Source organism: Vipera berus, assembly GCF_964194415.1.
Source record: "Vipera berus genome assembly, chromosome: 10".
Classification (NCBI taxonomy): Eukaryota; Metazoa; Chordata; class Lepidosauria; order Squamata; family Viperidae; genus Vipera; species Vipera berus.
The window spans coordinates 3,248,776-3,264,426 of NC_138213.1; the positions used below are offsets into that span (position 1 = coordinate 3,248,776).

The 15,651-nt window shown below is 38.8% G+C and overlaps 1 protein-coding gene across 1 annotated transcript in view; it reads right to left on the reverse strand.

The window, feature by feature from the left end:
• The window catches only part of CDH13 (cadherin 13), a 396,356-nt gene that overhangs the window by 225,126 nt on the left and 155,579 nt on the right, over positions 1-15,651 (reverse strand). The window contains exon 3 of the mRNA XM_081335863.1: positions 10,840-11,048. Coding sequence (XP_081191989.1) covers positions 10,840-11,048 — 209 coding nt within the window. The remainder of the gene's footprint in view (positions 1-10,839; positions 11,049-15,651) is intronic.

Genomic DNA, 15,651 nt, shown 5'->3' on the forward strand with positions numbered 1-15,651 from the left:
AGTCTTCAATCTAAACAGGTTGTCCTTGCTCACTTGAGATGAAGAGGGAATAAATCACGGCTTCTTCTTTCTTTCATTCATTCCCCGCCTTTATTATTTTTACCAATAACTCAAGGTAGTGAATGTATCCAACATATCTTCCTCCTCCTATTTTCCCCATAACAACAACATCCCTGTGAGGTGCATTGAGTTGAGAGAGTATGATTGGCCTAAGGTCACCCAGCTGGCTTTCATGGCTAAGGCAGGACTAGAACTCACCATCTCCTAATGATTAGGCCAAAATCACCAACTGGCTTTCATGCCTAAAGTGGGACTAGAACTCATAGTCTCCTGGGGATTGGCGCAAGGTCACCCAGCTGCCTTTCATAGCTAAGGTGGGATTTGAACTCCAGGACAACTGCTTTCTAGCTTTGTGCCTTAACTTCGAGACCAAAATGGCTCTATTTAAAGAGAGAGTCACATAGAGGCTTCTTAAAATTAAGTGTAGATAATTAACTATCCACACTGCACATTAAAAAACAACATCTGGATTCTCCTTGTCTCTAGTAACCAGGGACAGCAGAAACTCATTTAAGGGAGCCATCGTCAATCTTCGGATGAATTGCTCCCAAGAAACTCACAGCTTACAAAGTGATCTCCTCGTGTCCTATGACGCAACCAAGTTGCCTTCTCAGCTTGAATTGGTCTCGCTTTAGACTCAGACAAGGCCCTTGTTGAACAGCCAGGATTGACGCAGTCATTATCTTTTTTCCCTTTCTGCAGCCCACACTTTCCTTTTGCCATGCTGCTCAAGAAGAATCAGAGACGACAATTTAATGAACTCTCAGTTATTACAACAGCAATGGCTTGGAGATGACTTTTAGTACCTGCTGTGTCTTAATCATCTGAGCTCTTGCTTAGAAGAATGCTTCTTGGTCACTAAGAAGAGCAGGAGTAGGAGTCGGTCTGTCAGAGAAGAAAGGCACCGAAGCCTGTTTTCCATTTTCCCAACTGCCAGGAAGGCCGGTGTTAAAATGAGATGCACCCACCGCTACTTATACAATTCTTTGTAGGAGTCTGAATGATCCCATCCTAGCTCTCTCTAAGATTTAGGCAGAGAGAGCAATTCGAGATAAAATTATAGGAGTTTCTTTCTTTTGGTTAAAAAAACAACAACCCTGCGAAGGGTAGTTAAGGCAATGTACCCATATCATTTTCGGAGAGCGACCGAGCGAGCTATTCTTGCTTCCATTGAATACAAGGCTGCTATTCCTGATCATTAAATTCCAATTTGTATTTAATATTTCAAACAGCATTCAGGTGCCTGAGTGTGAATTCGTTTTTCTGACTGTGAATTTTTCTCTTGTATCGTAGTTATGAGAACAGAGTTACTTTCTTCACAGCACCCTGGCACGATTTCTCCTTTATCTATGCATTTTGTTCATCCCAGATTGGTTCTCAAAACAGATTATAATTAAAATTCACAGATGTTTAGATTATAACTACAGAGAGAGTTGCAAGTAAGCATATATCTATTTAGGAATTCATGTTGTTGTTCAGTCCCCATGTCCTCCATTGTTGTTGTTGTTGTCCCTGTCCTCCATTGTCTCTTGGCCCTTGTGTCATTGTGTGGATGACACTATCTAACCATCTCATCCTCTGCCGTCCCCTTCTCCTTTTGCCTTCAATCTTTCCCAACGTCAGGGCTATTTCCGATCAGTCCTCTTCTCATTACATGGCCAAAGCATTTGAGCTTCAACCTCAACCATTCAGGAATAGTGTGAACAAAATACGATTGTTCAACAATTGGAGGGCTTGTTTGTTTTAATCCTCAGAAACTCAACACTGTGTAGTAATACTTGATTGCATGCTGGCCTGACTAGTTTCTGAGCGATAGATAGTCACACCCTTATCTATGTGTGAAGGAGTTCTGACGGTGTAATTTAGAGGGAAAGAATAGAAATATTGGAGAAACAGGGTCACGTCTTATAACTCCAGCAGTAATTCCTCAGCTTCGCCCCAGGATATTCTAAAGCTGACAAAAACCCCATTTTGACTATGATTACAAACTCCTAGGAAATCAATTCACATCATTTATCCTTGAACCTTTTTCAACCAATCATTTGTTGTTGTTTTTTCTTCCTCTTTCTCATTGCTGTAAGTATAAATGAAAATCTAGCACATAGACCTAGAACCTAGAATAATAGAATCGGAAGTTACCATCGAGGTCTTCTAGCCAGGGGTAGGCAACCTTGGCTCTTTTATGACTCGTGGACTTCAACTCCCAGAATTCCTGAGCCAGCCATGCTGAGGGGAAAGAGAGAGGTTTCCAAGCTGAGCCATGCTGGCTCAGGAATTCTGGGAGTTGAAGTCCACAAGTCATAAAAGAGCCAAGGTTGACTACCCCTGCCCTATACCATTCCAGACAAGTGGCTGTCCAGTCTCTTTTTGAAAGCCTCCAGGGATGGAACACCCACAACTTCTGAGGGTAACCCGTTCCATTGGTTGATTGTTCTCACTGTCAGGAAATTTCTCCTCAGTTCTAGGTTGCTTCTCTCCTTGATTAGTTCCCATCCGTTGCTTCTTGGGCTGTCTTCAGATAATTTGGTAAATAGTTTGACCCCCTTGTCTTTGTTGGAGCCCCTTGAATATTAATCTAAAGTTAAATTGCTGGATTACAGGGCAGTCTTGGGAAATATTTATTATTCTTGATATCTAGGTCACTAGTCAGCAGGATGAAAACCTGCCCTGCCCTGAATTCCATCAGCCACTCCAGGTCATTCTTGTTCCCTTTTTCTGAACCAGTTCCAATTTGTCTAAATCCTTCTTGAAGGGTGATACCCAGATGGAGGCTGCTTAATGAAGAGCAAAGTGGATTTATAAACTATACTATAGTTAATGCAATTTAGAGTTGAAAGTACCGTACATTTTTGTGCAAACACATTCCACTGCTGACTCACTTTGAGTTTGCAATCACTTGTTACTCTATTTCCCCCCCCCACAAGCGCTCATTACAAAACAAAATACTTTCTGTCTTACACCCATTTCCTACACAAAGGCATCATTTCAAATCACTGAATTTCATATTGATTGTCAAGCCATTAATCTATCAAGATTTGTTGGGAATTTTATCTCAGTCTTCCAGATCTTTCTCTCTACTTGTTCATTTACAAATCCATCCCACAAATTATGTGTCGCCTTCAAATGCTTCTTTGACATCAATATATATTACATCTACAGCTTGCCTATAGTCTACTAACATATCTAATTATAAAACAAGAACAAATAAGATAAAGCTAATGTGCAAGACAGACTTATTTTTCAAATTCATGCTTACTTCCAGACAGTACCATATAAATTTCAAACATTTTCAGAAGCATTTGTTCTTGGCAATCTTTCCAATAATAACTGATAGACTGATCTATAGATGCAGGTTTCAAACCTGTGTATTTCTGGTCTAAGCACATCTCAATTCAGAATTCAAACCAGTTGCTGTGTGAATACAACATAACCTTTCATGTTATATTTTCAGAACATACATGTTTTCAGAAATTTTCTCTCTTTACCACTCTTGTGCAAAAAAAAGCTTCAAGGTGCAACTTTATTTCTTTTTTGCACCAGGGCAAGAAAGTTATATTGCTAACCATTCTGCCCCTCCCCCCCGCCCACCCCCCACACACACCCCCCGCTATTCCCTGTAGTCGCCTATATTTGCCATTCAGACAAAAACAGCTGTGATAGCTAAACAAGAACTATCCATTTGTGTTTATTACGGCCTCTTCGTTATATAAAGGTTTAAACTGGATCTGCATATACTGTATGTGAGGGGAAAATAATACACCTCTTGCTTAGAGGAAGATCACAAATGCACTGTAAAGTCAGTGCTTTTTTTGTAAAAGAAAAAGGTGCCGGAACTCACACATGTCATACAACCCACCTTGCCTACCCTACAAGGTTCCATCCCAAAAAGGTGCCGGAACTCCGTTCTGAGCGTTCTATGACAAAAAAAGCCCTGTGTAAAGTAATGCAATTTTGCAACATCCAATATGTCTGGTTCATCCTCTAAACAGCAGTGAAAAGAATTCTGTATCACATACAAGGTCAAATCTATCATCTGCCCTTCTTCTTCCTTGAATTTCAAAAGCATCCTGCTCTTAAATGTGCCAGCTCAGGCTTTATATAATATTGAATTCCAAAGAAATGTACTTTCATGTTCTCAGCTGATTGTGTTGTCCAGATTAGGCGTTTTCATCAAAAGTTACTTAGCAGGCAGCTCAGGTCCACTCAAGGGAATTCAAACAGTGCTGCCTCATTGTTCAAGGCGGTAAGAAGAAAACTTCCAGAATGCATCAACTCAAGTTGCTAGAAGAGTTATGTTTGGCTTGAGACAGTTTTCAGTGAAGGGGAGAGAGGAAGAGGAAGAGGAAGAGGAAAGGAGAGAAGCGAAGCTGACACAGAGAGAAGGATTAAGAGAGACAATGAGAAAAATTATGAGGGAGGGAGAGAGGGAAGAAGGAAGGAGGCAAGGGAGGGGAGAAGAGAAGAGAAGAGAAGAGAAGAGGGGAGGAGAGGGGAGGGGAGGAAAGGAAAGGAAAGGAAAAGAAAGGAGAGAAGAGAAGGGGAAGGGGAAGAGAGAAGGGAAGGGCTATGAAGGAAGAACCATCTATTGAAGTATCTACTGTTAAAATGGAAAGGAATAGAGAGAGAAGGATGGGCACTAGTAGCGAAAGGTGATATAAGCCACAATCTTTGTGAAGTCTTTGCAAACAATTGCTGAACAAAACAGAAAGAAGGATTGCATCAGGTACACAGCATTACTGAGAATCCTAGGAACTTTTGGGGGGGAAAGGAAGAGGAGCTGGAAATAAACCAAAATTAGAGGATGAAAGTCAGAAACTTATTTAAACCTTCCCGCCTCCATCCAGAATTTTTCCTTAAATATATCACTGCTTAGTGTAGCATCAGACAGAACTTGGCTAAAATCTTCCTGCGGTGCCTGACCACCAATTTCTTCTTTATGTTCAAAAGCCCTAGACAAGGAGTTTATTGGGCATGAAAAAATGTCACTGGTGACACCCTAATTTGCATCTGAAAATTGATTTTTGTCACACTGGGATTTAGGACAACCTCTTTTGGAAACCAGCACTGCCACAAAACATAACCATCATTATTTGGCCACAAAAGCCACGTTTGAGCTCATTGTAAATTTCAGCTCTCCAAAGGACAAAGCTCAGCAGCTATTATTGATGGGCGGGCTGGAAGAGTTAGCTGGAGTAATATTTCTCGGTGATTTAATATTGACAGCCAAACTTTAGAAGTTTTCACAGTTTTCTCACTCAGAAGCTGACAGCAATTTCACTGGGCCCAAAGTAAAATAAATAAAAATAACAAGATATTCCAGCTACTGATGTCACTAAATGTCACACTTCCTAGCGCAGAACGTTTTGGCAGCTTGCAAATCTCCTTCCAAAGAGAGGAGATATTTTATAGCCCCAGAAACCATTTCTACCTAAAATACCAATGGTATTTTGCACTTGTAGCTTGTGTGCCTTTAACAACACTATTTTTCATCTAAACTCTTGATGCCAACTCCAGTTAATATTCAAAGAAAGGGTGTGTGTGTGTGTGTGTGTGTGTGTGTGTGTGTGTGTGAGAGAGAGAGAGATTGTGAGAGGCCAACCAATGATTAAGGCTAATTAGATTTTGGTGGATTTTCATAACCTTCTTCTGTAGGTATTTTATCTAATGAAAGGAATATTGTAGACAGTTCTGGTCCAAGAAGAACTGAGGAAGCTTCTTGGAGGAGAATTGAAATGTCTTCAAGGAAAAACAAGGAACTTCCAGTTGCCTTTTGAAAAAACACCTTTGAGACTATTATCTATATACTTCTTCCTTTATTTTTAGGGAAGGAAATAGGGCTTATAGACATCAAGAGTGAAAGCCATATTGAAAGATGCACAATTGCAGTCTTCTTCTTCCAATGCGTCATGCCACATCGGCGCATTGGTCTATCTCAGTGTTTCTCAACCTTGGTGATGTTAAGATCTGTGGACTTCAACTCCCAGAATTCCCCAGCCATCACAGCTATCCAGTTCAATCTATATACCATTGGAAGCTACTTTACACAGTTCCATTATCCTAGTCCCATCTGGATCTGGAGTTGGCAACAAAGCCAAGAATCTCCATGCAGAAGAGGTGTTGTATCTCTGAGCTTCCTCAAAATAAAACAATAATTTAAAAAAAAGACAACCCAAGACTGTTCAAGTCCAATAGTGTTGATAGCGTCATTCACAGATTGCTCGCTTGACTCATTCTGGTTCTCACCTAAGAGTCTTCTGTTGATAAGCATGTCATTTCTTGATTGATTTGTCTCTTGCAGGTTCCTGTAATCTGTGAATGATGGACAGGTTTTCCACAGTTTTAAGTATCTGCCTCTTATGGAGGGGTCAAGATTAATAGCCTTCTTCTGTCATTGCAGGCTTTCAAAAAAGTCTTAATCAAGATACTTATTACATGCCACGATCATCCTGAAGTGTTTTTCCAATTAATAAATGGCTCCCCAAACACAGTTTAATGTACCATGTGCTGAGCAAATAATAATTACCAATAATAAATTGGACTGGATTAACCCAATACATTAGAACGTTATTAAGAGAGAGGGAGGGAGGGAGGGAGAGAGGGAGGGAGCGAGACCTATTACTTTGAAATGGGATGAAAATATCATTCTGGTTAGAGTCCCCCCAAATATTTCAACTGACAAAGTTGTTTTTGAAGAGCCCTTACTTTTTCTGACTCAGTGACTGTATGACAGACCAAGCTACAAACCATAGCTACACTTTAGCTAAGCAATTCAGATTGCACTTTTAGAATGGTGCATCACACAAACTCCAAAAAAAATGAGCTAATTGAGTAAAGCATGTCCCAAAGGGGCTTTCTCAAAAGGCAACTAACTGGACTTTGTGTTTCCTTGAAAACCATGTCACTCAAAAGCCTACATTCCAGGTGAATCTTAATTTCCCACACTTGCATGGAAGATGTAACCCTTGCCGGACATCCAAACTTGGCAAACTCGAGAGAAAGTTAAGCGCGTCTAATTCTTTATTGTTTCAAAGAGAATTATTCATGCTCCTCACTTACATAGTTCGGTGGGGTTTTTTCCCCCCCTCTCTTGCTTTAAAATTGCTAGTTCTTCTCTGATCTTTGCATGGCAGGAGTGTAGAAAAAGAGATATGCTTCTCAGAAAAGACTTTGATGGAGCTTATAATGAGTGAAGGAAAAGAACATCATTATATATGTCATCCAGAACAGTGACAATATGAAGGCTCTCCCTTGGATTCTGCTTTGTAGGTAGGTTTGTGAGACCACAGAGGTAGTGAAAGACACTAGAAAGTCACATGATGCAATTTGTGGAATTCAACAGTTTCTTTTTGGGGTCGGAGAAGGAGGAGGAGGAGGAGGAGGAGGAGAAGGAGAAGAAGGAGAAGGAGAAGGAGAAGGAGAAGGAGAAGGAGAAGAAGAAGAAGAAGAAGAAGAAGAAGAAGAAGAAGAAGAAGAAGAAGAAGAAGAAGAAGAAGAAGAAGAAAAAGAAGAAAAAGAAGAAAAAGAAGAAGAAGAGGAGGAGGAGGAGGAGGAGGAGGAGGAGAAGGAGAAGGAGAAGGAGAAGGAGAAGAAGAAGAAGAAGAAGAAGAAGAAGAAGAAGAAGAAGAAGAAGAAGAAGAAGAAGAAGAAGAAGAAGAAGAAGAAGAAGAAGAAGAAGAAGAAGAAGAAGAAGAGGAGGAGGAGGAGGAGGAGGAGGAGGAGGAGGAGGAGAAGAAGAAGAAGAAGAAGAAGAAGAAGAAGAAGAAGAAGAAGAAGAAGAAGAAGAAGAAGAAGAAGAGGAGGAGGAGGAGGAGGAGGAGGAGGAGAAGAAGAAGAAGAAGAAGAAGAAGAAGAAGAAGAAGAAGAGGAGGAGGAAACAGAGCAGAATGATGATTGTCAGAGACGAACTAGAATTTATCCTTCTGTTAATCTTTGAGGTATTGGGACATCACAGAAAAGGCTAGGGATATAACAACCTGACATCTGTTCAAGGAAGACCAAAAAGAAAAGAAAGATTTTTTAATGTGAAAGTTAAATTGGGCTTTTAAAAAAAAACTTTCAAATTTGGCGGAAGATTGTGGTGGTCTCAATGCCACAGTTCAAATGAAGTCCACCCAATGTGAGGGATAAAACAAGCTGTGTGCGCACACACCCTGCGTAGGATTTCCACCCAGCTCAAAGTCACATCAAAAGACATTAGAGGCACAGGGGAAATGTTTAAAAGCTTGTTCGGTCTTCCTTTTACAGCTAATGTGGCCTTTACACGGGAGATTTCTGGTGAAAAACTCATTCCTGCTGGAAAAACAATGACACTGCCTCCTGCCAGGGAGCTAAGTGGAAGAATCAGAGAATGGATCACTCATCCTTTCTAATCTCCTCATTATGGCTTCCTTGTCATCCTAAATTATAGGTCTGTGAAGGTACCTGGTTTAATTGTCTTCTAAGTCACTGTCATATCTTCTTCTTTGCTAAATGCCACAGTAGAGAAATGAAGGCTATCTCAGTTGTTCCTTTGCTATTTGGTTACATCATCGGCAGGGAATGTTTTAATTAATTTGAAAAAAGGCCTTGAATCTTTTGCCTCTTATAAGACTGAATTCCTATAAAAATGTATAGAATATCTTTCCTCCCCTCCCCTCTCCTCCCCTTCTCCTTCCCTTCCCTTCTCTCTTCCTTCCCTTTCCTTTCCCTCTCCTCCTCTCTCCTCTTCCCTCTTCTCCTTCCCTTCCCTCCCTTTCCTTCCCTCCCTTCCTCCCTCCCATTATCAATGTAACCAACTTAAATCTGTGTATTCCTAAGTTCCACTCTCCCTTAAAGTTGATCAAAGGCAATAAATATTCTTAATTGGCAATTTCCTGAGTAGATGTAATGCTGGGTGTTTTTTTTCTGATTCTCTTTAATTTTGGGGTATCCATCCATGCATGTATGATGATTTTTCTGTTCAGTCTGGATCTCTTGATGGTCTTTTCATACCCTTTTACAACCTGGAACTTGTAGCTCTTCAGCAGCCAAAACTGCCTGAATCCAACTAAGTTTGCCAACCAATCCTCTCCTCCATCTTCAAAACTCCAGTAAGAGTTCTCTCTTCCTGCCAACTCATCGGCTTATTTTCAACTTCTTTTCTCAAAATGTCTAGCTTGAGAAACTCTCCTTGCTTCTGAGAACCTTATCTCTTTCATTCCCTTCTATTTTCCCAGACTGAGCTTATCAACTTTATGTAGAGCTTGCATGTCAGGGAGATCACACGTTAGGAAGGCAGACAGTGCTTAGCTGTCTTATTTGAAACTTGACTCATTCCCTGGATCAGGGCGCAAGCTGCTGTTGTTGTTGTTGCTGCTGTTTTCAAAAAGTTGTCTTTGATTTCTTAGCCATTTCCAAGAAAACTAATTAAATTTCATCTTATGAAAGGAATCTAAGGAACTGCACTCCCCAAATAATAAGAACCAAACCCCATACTTAGATGGGGCCAGGATTGGTTGGCCAGGAGAACAACTAAATTAATTCAGTTGAGTTTAACATTCAGTATAATTAATATGATTATTGGGGGTGAATTGATAGATCTCACTTCAAGCCGAATAATTGCTTCAAATTATTCATGTGATTGATTCAGCAAGAATAATCATGAAAAATATTTGGAAGTTTCAAATATAAACCAAATTTGGTGGCTAAATGACTCTGGGTGATGGCCCTGCAGTTTTCATGGCAAGATTTTAAGAAGTGATCTTCCTTCCTAAGACTGAGAGAGAAGGACTGGCCCAATGTAACATAGATGGCTTTGTGATCTATGGGGGAACTAGAACTCACAGTCTCCCAGGTTTTAGCTACACCAAACAGATTCTTGTGTAATAGCATCAGTGTTAAATCTTTTGAGCATTAAATCTTAACATATGGTCTTGATCCTTTGCACCTGACATTAATTAATCTAACCTAAAGCTCAGTATTAAATTGGCATCACATAAGGTTCAACAATATTCAAGAGGAGTTTGACTTGAACTTGTGGCAACGTAAGAAATCTAAGCTAATGACATGTTTAACTCCACCCTCCAGCTCTGCCTGCTCTTCTCCTACAGTGTATATGTGTATGTATATCACAGCTGTTAATAAAGTTAAATTACTGGGGAAAATGTTTTTGCAAATCCTGCTGCATCATTTGGTATTATGGAACAGTCAACCTGACTTGCTTTGACTTTTTATAAGCCAAATTTGAACCTGAGTAGGCCTTTCTAGAATCTTCCTGATGATTTCCCTAGACATTAATCGTTACACATGCATCCGATGCTACATCGAGTGATATAAGTTAAGTGGAATGAAAAGAGGGATATCCTTCTCCATCAAAGCATATGTTCCAGTGAATATTCAAATCTAATTTCTTCTGAAGGTTTTTTTAAAAAATTAAGCCTCTGTAGATTTGGATCCCCCACTACTTACTTTAGAGACCTTTATTTAAATCAGATAGGGCTTTAAGGTTAAAAGGTAAAATGAAGTCCAATTAATTTGCACCATTTATTATGCACTCCAAAACTCCTTACATTTAATTGGAAGTAAAACCAATTAGTTTGGTATCCACAAGGGTGTATAAGTTTATAGCCTTGCCTGCATAATATATGAACAATTTCCTCTGTGATTCAGTAACTTATCTCCTGCAAATAGTCCGATCCTTTTGTTAACACCTTAGTTTTGTTCAACTTCTAAAATGAAAAATTCTATTATCGTATCATTGTGTGCACAACTAATTTATGCACATCATCAGAAATGTTTGATTTATGTTTGTTTCCATCTTACCTTTAAAGAACCAGATTTTTCTTTTCTGCCGACAATCAATACCTCTGCTGTATCTTTTGCCCAGGCTGACTGTGCACGGATGACTAAAGCTCTCTCAGCATCTGATAAATTTCTCAGTGCAACTAAAGCTCCATTGGGTTCCACCTTGAAGTCTGGGCTTGAAACTTCAAAGTTCAATTGGTGATTTTCTTGACAGTCATCAAATGCCACTAAGGGGGAGGGAGAGAGAAAGAGAGAGAAAAACAAGGTCAAAAGTGTCCATGAAATAACACGTCATTGATAGCTAGTTGGCTTACATTAGAAGCCTTATTTGAAACATTACTGACCCAATACTTTTCAATTTTAATAATAATAAACCTTTCAAAAATCTATCAAAAGTGTTAGCACTCTATTGTGATGATGGAAGTAGTCAACAGTTGAGAGAAATTGTAAACAGTTTTCTAACAATGAACAAGAAGGAAGGAAGGAAGGAAGGAAGGAAGGAAGGAAGGAAGGAAGGAAGGAAGGAAGGAAGGAAGGAAGGAAGGAAGATTGAACAACATTTTGTTGGAAAAGTCCAAGGTTTCAAGTGTATCAAAATTTTTCGGAATCTTGAATTTATCTTCTCAATATGTCAGCAGCTCTCCAACACTATATAGCATGCTAAAGTTGCAAATCATAGTATGCAAACCACAATGGTTGTTATCACATTAATATATAATATAATCTTCAATACTATTCTCTGTCTATCCAACCTGGTTTTGGATATCAATCACAATCTTGTTTTTAAACTATATAACCTTTTATCATTTAACAGCAATGCCACAAAACATGTTTCAATGTCAATTGTTGATTCAGAAAGAAAGGTTTGATGGTTAGGTTCATACAATACATCCACTCCACAACAAAAGAAAAAGCTTTATACAATATATGAATTCATCCCACCTTAAGTGCTTAAGAGCTATGATAAAGACAAAATGAAAGGCATCTTCCAAGCATGCATACAGATTGAAATTTATCCACCAAAACATTAACAGAAACTAGATAAAACATACTTGAATTATAGCAACTACTTTGGGAGTAGTTACTCCAGGTTTATAACGCGAGAAACAGCAGGCTTGAACAAAATGTTTTCAGTAAATAATTATGGAATAATTGGTTTGGGCCAGGCCTGGCCATCTAAAATCCTTAAGGCTAACAAAAGCAGTTTGGGGTAATAATTTTGCTTCATATTAAGAACCAATTCTGTTGGGTTGATGGAAATTACTGTAGGATGATTGGTTTCACAATCAAAGCGCCTCCCTAAATATATGAATTTCCACACTTCAGCAGTGTGATAATTGTTATTGTGCAGACTACTGTAATTACGTTCAGCATGGGCTTTTCTTTATGGAAAGCTGATCACATCTACAGCCTTGAGAACCATCTCTAACGGGCAGTTGAGTTTTCAGGGGCTCATAGATGCAGAATTCATGAAAATGCAACTTACTTGCGTGACACCCCCACGGAAATGAAAGATTCTCTAGTAGAGAATTTGCTAAGACCTTGGCACCTACAGGGAAGATGGATAGATTCCAGTATAAAACTTGATGAATCAATGCTATTCAATAATTTTAGGCTGGATTGATCCACCTTTTGAATGAATTCAGAGCAACATCCTACTTTTGATGGCAAGCTCCATTACAAAATCCATTAAGAAACTCCAACCTATTTCCCATTTTCTTGCGCTCAAGGGATTTTGGACTTCAACTGTCCTCATTCTGAGACAGCCCAAGATGACATTTGGGTCTTTTAGGGTCCTTGAGGATATTGTATGGATTCAGCTGGCAGCGCAGTATGGTTCTCAGAGTGTTAAACAAACAAGACGGCACTTGACTTGTGATGTTGACACAGAAATCTCATACTGTGAGGTCGTTGGTGCTCTCTGAGCTTGGTTGTTTTCCTGCAGACGTTTTATTACCAAACTGGGTAACATCAGTACTAGAAGAGAGTGGGGTTTGCAAATTCCATTTTTATTTATTTATACTTCATATTTCTTAACCACCCATTCCCTTCTAGCACTGATGATGTTGCCCAGTTTGGTAGTGAAATGTCTGCAAGAAAACAACCAAGCTTAGAGAACACCAAGGACCCCACAAATTCAACTCTGGGCTACAAACAATGTCTTCTATCAGTAAATCTCACACTGTTAGAGAAATGTTGCTGCTTTTAAGGCAATATCAATGAAATCTGAGGAAGAAGAGAGAGAAGATTCAAGAGAGGTTGAGCTCCGGATGGCGCCCGACCTTCACTCCTTCCGACGCAATCTGAAGACCTACTTGTTCGAACAAGCCGGTCTGATGGGTGATGGGTTTGGGTTTTATTATTGTTTTAATGTATTTTAACTTACTGTTGTAAGCTTTTGGGCACCCTGTTTAATCTCTTTTAATTTTTGTATTCTTGTACTTTTATATGTTTGCCCTGTTCACCGCCCTGAGTCCTTCGGGAGAAGGGCGGTATACAAATATTATTATTATTATTATTATTATTATTATTATTATTATTATTATTATTATTATTATTATTATTATTATTATTATTATTATTATCAAACTTTTGGCCCCTCACATCATTAAAACACAATAGAATAAATTTAATTGAAACTGGACACATATCCACCATGAAATGTTGGGTGCTGAGAGTGATGGGACTTTTAATGGTCAGGTTCTTCAAAGGTAGTTAAGGAGATCCACTCACTATTATGGAGGACGTAACTAGCCACAAATCCTAATCAAACATTAAATACAGTATGAATAATGGGGAGTCTTTACTGGAATACCGATTCTCCTTGCTGAAAATTCAGCTCACACACACAGTTATCCCCCAGCTGTAGCCATATCCAAAAGTTTCAGTTCTGTGCAAGCAAACTGTTCATTTATTGACATCTATATGGTTCTTTGGAAAGTCATTTCTGCCAAGTGAACATCTTTATTGTGTTTAATATGCCGTATGGTCTAGAACGAGATCCAAAAAGCACGATGGAAAGCGTGGAGGCTGTGCCAAATATTTCCTAATGGGAAAAAGAAAAATCCAAGCAACCTATATTTCATGAAGCCTGCTGCTTAATACCTGCTTTGTTAGCATAAGACCTGATGCCAGTCCTTTCAATGAACTTCTGAAGTAAATATAACGCTTATCTCCCAGCAAATAATTCGTGTGCTACCAACTTATTTACTCATTCCTGGAACACTGATGCAAAATCCAGCCCATGTAAACACATTTAAATGACACAATTGTTAAAATCCAACACAACTTGATTCTGTTAACATGTCTATGGAGATTCTCAATCATCCAGGTCATAATTGTCCCAAAAGTGCTTTTCCAAAAGGCAACTGAACTTTCTTGATTTTTCCTTGAAAACTTTTCGCTTCTCACCCAAGAAGCTTCTTCAGTTCTAAAGAAGCTTTCTTGGATGAGAAACAAAATGTCTTCAAGGAAAAACAAAAAGAAAGAAAGTCCAGTTGCCTTTTGAAAAATTACTTTTGGGACATTCTGTTAGCATGAAATCCAGATATATACAGATGTTCCAGTGAGGTTTTGGATTCCATCTCATGGAAGTGAAATATACATTGTTTTCTATAAGCCATGAATAAAAAAATATTGGACAGCTTTACTCTGAATCACAAAGTAGAGAACCAACGTTATCTGACATTGAGAAATGACACTATTTTCTAAAGGAAAATTGTTTCCTTTCATTTGAAGAATATTTACCGTATGAAAAAAGTGCAATTACCTAATATTTTTTTAAAGCAAGATAAGAATAAACACTTAATTAACTTTCAAATTTCATACTTCTGTGATGCAGATTTCTAGTTAAAAAATGTGTATCACAGTGATATTAGAGGAACTGATCAGAAAACATTCAATAGTAAATCCACCACATGTTATATTTGCAAATATAAACAAGGCATAAAAACGAATATATTAGAAAATGCATATTAAAAGGTACAGTTAAAAATCCATCTTGTTGAACCATTTCCATTTCTATTGTTTTAAGTTCACTTTTTTGTGATGCCCAGAAAAACTTGGTTTAATTCCAAGAATCTCTCTGGAATTAAATAGGAAGAATTGATTGGTGGGGGGTAGTTATTAAAACTTAAGGGTGAATTCAACTCCTGAGGCGTAACCGCATAGCAACCAAGGGAGAAAATGGGATGTCCCTCAGTCAGAGCTGAAGAAACTTCTTGGATGAGAAGCGAAACATCTTCAAAGAAAAACAAGAAAGTCTAGTTGCCTCTTGAAACATTTGGGATATCTGTTTCTCTCAAAATGGTTTCCACAAATAGTAATCACAACAATGACATTTTTCCTCAGACTCACGGAAAATCTAAAGAAAAGATGGTCCCTTAAAAGCAGCAGAGGGCATTAAATCCACATGAGGTCCAAATCATTTCTGAAGTGTGCACAATCCTGATGTTCAAGATGGTGGTTGAGACTTCACAGCCAAATCCTGCACACTTTTTATAGGTGTCACACTCACAATACACCTCAAAATGCTTTAGGGTTTTGATTGTGTGGCCTTGGCCACCATCTTGGATTTTCACAGATATCTGTCTAATATCTATGCAATTTCCATTCCTTTGTTTGCTTGCTTACTTTTTTTATTTTAGCAAAATTTATTTGTTTCTGCTGCTTCTCTCCTGCGTCCACATCACCTCTAAGTTCCACATTCTGTGAAAATCCTAAATATTTTTTTCAGGTATTTGTACTGAAGGAGAAGATGGGGGTGAGGGGCCACTACCTATGAGGAGAAGAGATGTAAAAGAAATTTGCAACATCCATAATGTCATGATC